The sequence below is a fragment of the Alligator mississippiensis genome, chromosome 7 (genome assembly GCF_030867095.1).
Source record: "Alligator mississippiensis isolate rAllMis1 chromosome 7, rAllMis1, whole genome shotgun sequence".
NCBI classification, from domain to species: Eukaryota; Metazoa; Chordata; order Crocodylia; family Alligatoridae; genus Alligator; species Alligator mississippiensis.
Genome location: NC_081830.1, coordinates 27,942,665 through 27,946,138, shown reverse-complemented (window position 1 = coordinate 27,946,138; position 3,474 = coordinate 27,942,665). Strand labels below are relative to the sequence as shown.

Here is a 3,474-nt window from a genome sequence, read left to right as displayed (position 1 = left end):
CAGTGCTTTCACCTGCATTTTATGCAGGAGGAACCATGGCTCATAGTAACTCATCCAGTAGCATGTTATAGTAGATTGGGAGTCCTGTTGTAACAATGATTGTCCTAGGAAAATGTGAGAACAAAGTTTGTTTGATAATATCTTTTATTAGAGCAGCTCTTTATAGTTGGGAGAGATGTTAGACAACCTTTCAACCTGAGGAAGCTTGTGCCTAAATCTCATATAACATCTCTTCCAACTATTTAGTTAGTCCAGAAAAAAAGATATTACCAAACAGAATGTGCTTTTTGCTTAGCCAACATCATATAGAAATCCTAAGAGAAATACTGGAGTTAAAAAAGATGGTCTTAAGATGACTACCCCAAACTACTCACCACAACTCCTAGACCATTGTTTTTCTCCAGTCTAAATCAGCTATTCTTTTTCTCATATCAAGCCATCACTGAGCTCCCCTTATTTTAAGTTTAGACAGACATGATTATAACTATCATACTTACTGCCAGCACATTTTATTCCTTTTCTTTGTTCAGTTATAATTATTAGTGTTGCTGCTATTGTAGGATCTTGTGGCACTGGTCATAAACAAGACAGCCACTGTCCTTATAGTATTTCTGTCACAGTAGATGACCTTGGAGGCAATGCAGTATAAAACATGTATCATTGTGAGTTTTTCAGCTATAGCATATCTCAAAGTGGTATTGACAATAAAGAAACCTGAGTAACATGATCCACTTTTTCTTGAGCTAAGCAATGTCAGTGAAATGCATCTTTTTAGCTGATGAACATTTCACCAGATAAAATGTTAAGTATCCACAAGCAGCAGATTCATAGGTAAGATGAGTTTTCAATTTAGTCCAATCAAAAAGCACACCTCTTACATAACTGTAATATGAATCTAATTAAAAATGATTGTGCACAAGAAAATGGTTCCCTTTCTTAAAAGTTCCAATGTATCTTCTTCAGGGGTATGAATACCAGCTTTCTTTCTGTCCTTACTAATATCATTTTTCTCACTCAGAACCTGACCCTTCCGTTTCTCTCCACACAGTTTGTAAAGCAAGAAATGTCAAATGAAACAACCGTGACTGAGTTCCTGCTTCTGGGATTCTCTGACACTGCAGAACAGCAGATCATATACTCTGTGGTATTTCTCATAGTTTACCTGGCAGCCCTGATTTGGAATCTGCTCATTATCCTAGTTGTAGCCTTCAGCCATCACCTCCACAGTCCTATGTATTTCTTCCTGGGCAACTTATCTTTCCTAGACATCTGCTACATCTCTGTCACTGTGCCCAAATGCATTGCCAATTCTCTAACCAGTACCAGGGTGATCTCTTTCTGTGGGTGTGTTGGTCAAGTTTTTCTGCTTGTCCTTTGTGGAGCTGCAGAGATGGCATTACTCACGGTCATGGCATATGACCGCTATGTAGCAATCTGCCTTCCTCTGCATTACAGGGAAATCATGAATTGGGGAGCGTGTGTCCAAATGGCAGCTGGTTCCTGGATCTGTAGCATGGTCTATTCAGTGATACATACTGTTACCACGTTTAGGTTAGACTTTTGCCAGTCCAATATTTTAGATAATTTTTTTTGTGACATTCCTCAGCTGCTGAAGCTGTCTTGCTCTGACACACTCCCTAATGAAATTTTGCTTTTTTTAAGTGGTATATTTTCTGGTTCTATCTGCTTTACTTTAGTACTTATGTCCTATATTGATATCTTTGTCACGGTCATGAGAATCCCTTCCACACAAGGCAAGTACAAAGCTTTCTCTACCTGCCTGCCCCATCTAATCATCTTTGGCTTATTTGTCTCTACATCCTTGTTTGCATACATGAGGCCAAAGAGTATCTCATCCCCGTATCGAGACGTGCTGGCTGCTGTGTTCTATGCTGTCATGCCACCAACGGTGAATCCACTGATTTACAGCCTGAGGAACAGAGAGATAAAAGTGGCATTCACAGTATTGATGAGAAGGATGCTTTTCCATAAGAGAAATCCTCTTTTTTAATGTTTATTTTCCCTTCCTTGATTGACAAACTGAACTTTATTTAAAGGAAATTAATGGAACGTGTGGTAAAAGATCACCAGCCCATCTGCTGGCATCCTGTTAGTGACTGGTGGAAATTGCATTATATCTGTATATATGAAATGAGTCAGGAAGCTTTATTTCTGAATTTAATGTATGCATATTATAAACAATAATCAAGCAAATGTCATACTTGTCTGTCTTTGCTTGCCATTATAAGTAGAGCTAAGAGGAACGTTGTTCCAATACCACTGGGAAATTTGAAGAAAAGTAGACTGAAGTCTCGTCATTACATTGACTCAAAAGGTCTGATCCTAGTGAAACTTAAAAAAATCCAGTTTCTTTAGCTAAACTGCAAAATATGTCAATATAAAAATACTTCAGTAGCCTTTAGGAATATCTCTAATACACCTTCCAGAGTACGTGACAATTTCCCATGATGCTGAGGTAGCTTATAGGGGTCACTGATAGTGGGGTGTCTAACCAAAACTATTTTGATCATTAGGTATTTAGTCTTTGCAGGAAAACAAAAGTTTTCCATTAATCAGCCACTTTTCTTAAGATTAAAAAACACCTTGTCACACTATGCAGTTTTTGTGATTTTGTTTCCCCTGAAATGTAGATATTTAAGTTGATATGGTAGACACAGCATTTTCAGTAGGCTATGCACTACCTAGGCAGCGACAGAGGTAAGATTTTGCATCCATTTTGAATGTGTGACTGTGTGTAAATGGAGCCAGCCAGAAATGAGACATCTCATTCCCCTCCACTTCGACAGGATATATATCACTGACATTAGTACAGCATTCTAACCATTACATCACAGGTTAAGCAGATGGGCAAGCTGTGTGGAGAATATAACTCCACCCCAGCTTATTTTATACTACCTCTGGATAAATGTACCTTCAGAGATGGATATCCACTTGAAACACCTGCAGAGATTATACTGAGCATGCTAATAGAGGTTCTGTAATATTATGCACAAGTTCCAAGGAGCTCCCAAGAGCCTTAGTTCTTTCCCAGTGTAAACTGTTTAATTCTTTCTTCACTTTTAGATCATCATACCCTATGGTTGGTCTTATTTTGAGTGCTTGTCTTGCTTCGTCTGCTGTGAATATTTTTTACTACTTAATTGAGAAAAGCATTTCAGAATGACCTGACCTGTGGACATTTTAGACTAAATCATATTTTATATCTATCTATCTATCTATCTATCTATCTATCTATCTATCTATCTGCAAATAAAGTTTTAGGGAGCACATACATGGATGCTTCTATTCCTCCCTATATATGTAGCTATGGTGAATCCTACTGACTGTTTTCATAGTGCAAAAATAAGGTGAGTACAGCTTTGCAAATGGAAATATAATACAAACTCTGCAAAAGTAGCAACAATTGCGATAGATAGCTAAGCATACACATAACTATAAATATAGAGAGAACTA

The 3,474-nt window shown here is 37.7% G+C and overlaps 1 protein-coding gene across 1 annotated transcript; it reads left to right on the top strand.

The window, feature by feature from the left end:
* Positions 1 to 1,031: 1,031 nt before the first annotated feature.
* On the top strand, positions 1,032 to 2,178 carry LOC102571959 (olfactory receptor 14A16-like). Its single transcript, XM_006271484.2, has one exon. It carries the CDS (start codon positions 1,064 to 1,066, stop codon positions 2,009 to 2,011), a length of 948 nt encoding a protein of 315 aa, XP_006271546.1. The 5' UTR covers positions 1,032 to 1,063; the 3' UTR covers positions 2,012 to 2,178.
* Positions 2,179 to 3,474: the final 1,296 nt, after the last annotated feature.

Coding starts and splice junctions, on each gene's coding strand:
- LOC102571959 (XM_006271484.2), top strand. CDS start 1,064: ATGTCAAATGAAACAACCGTGACTGAGTTCCTGCTTCTGGGATTCTCT.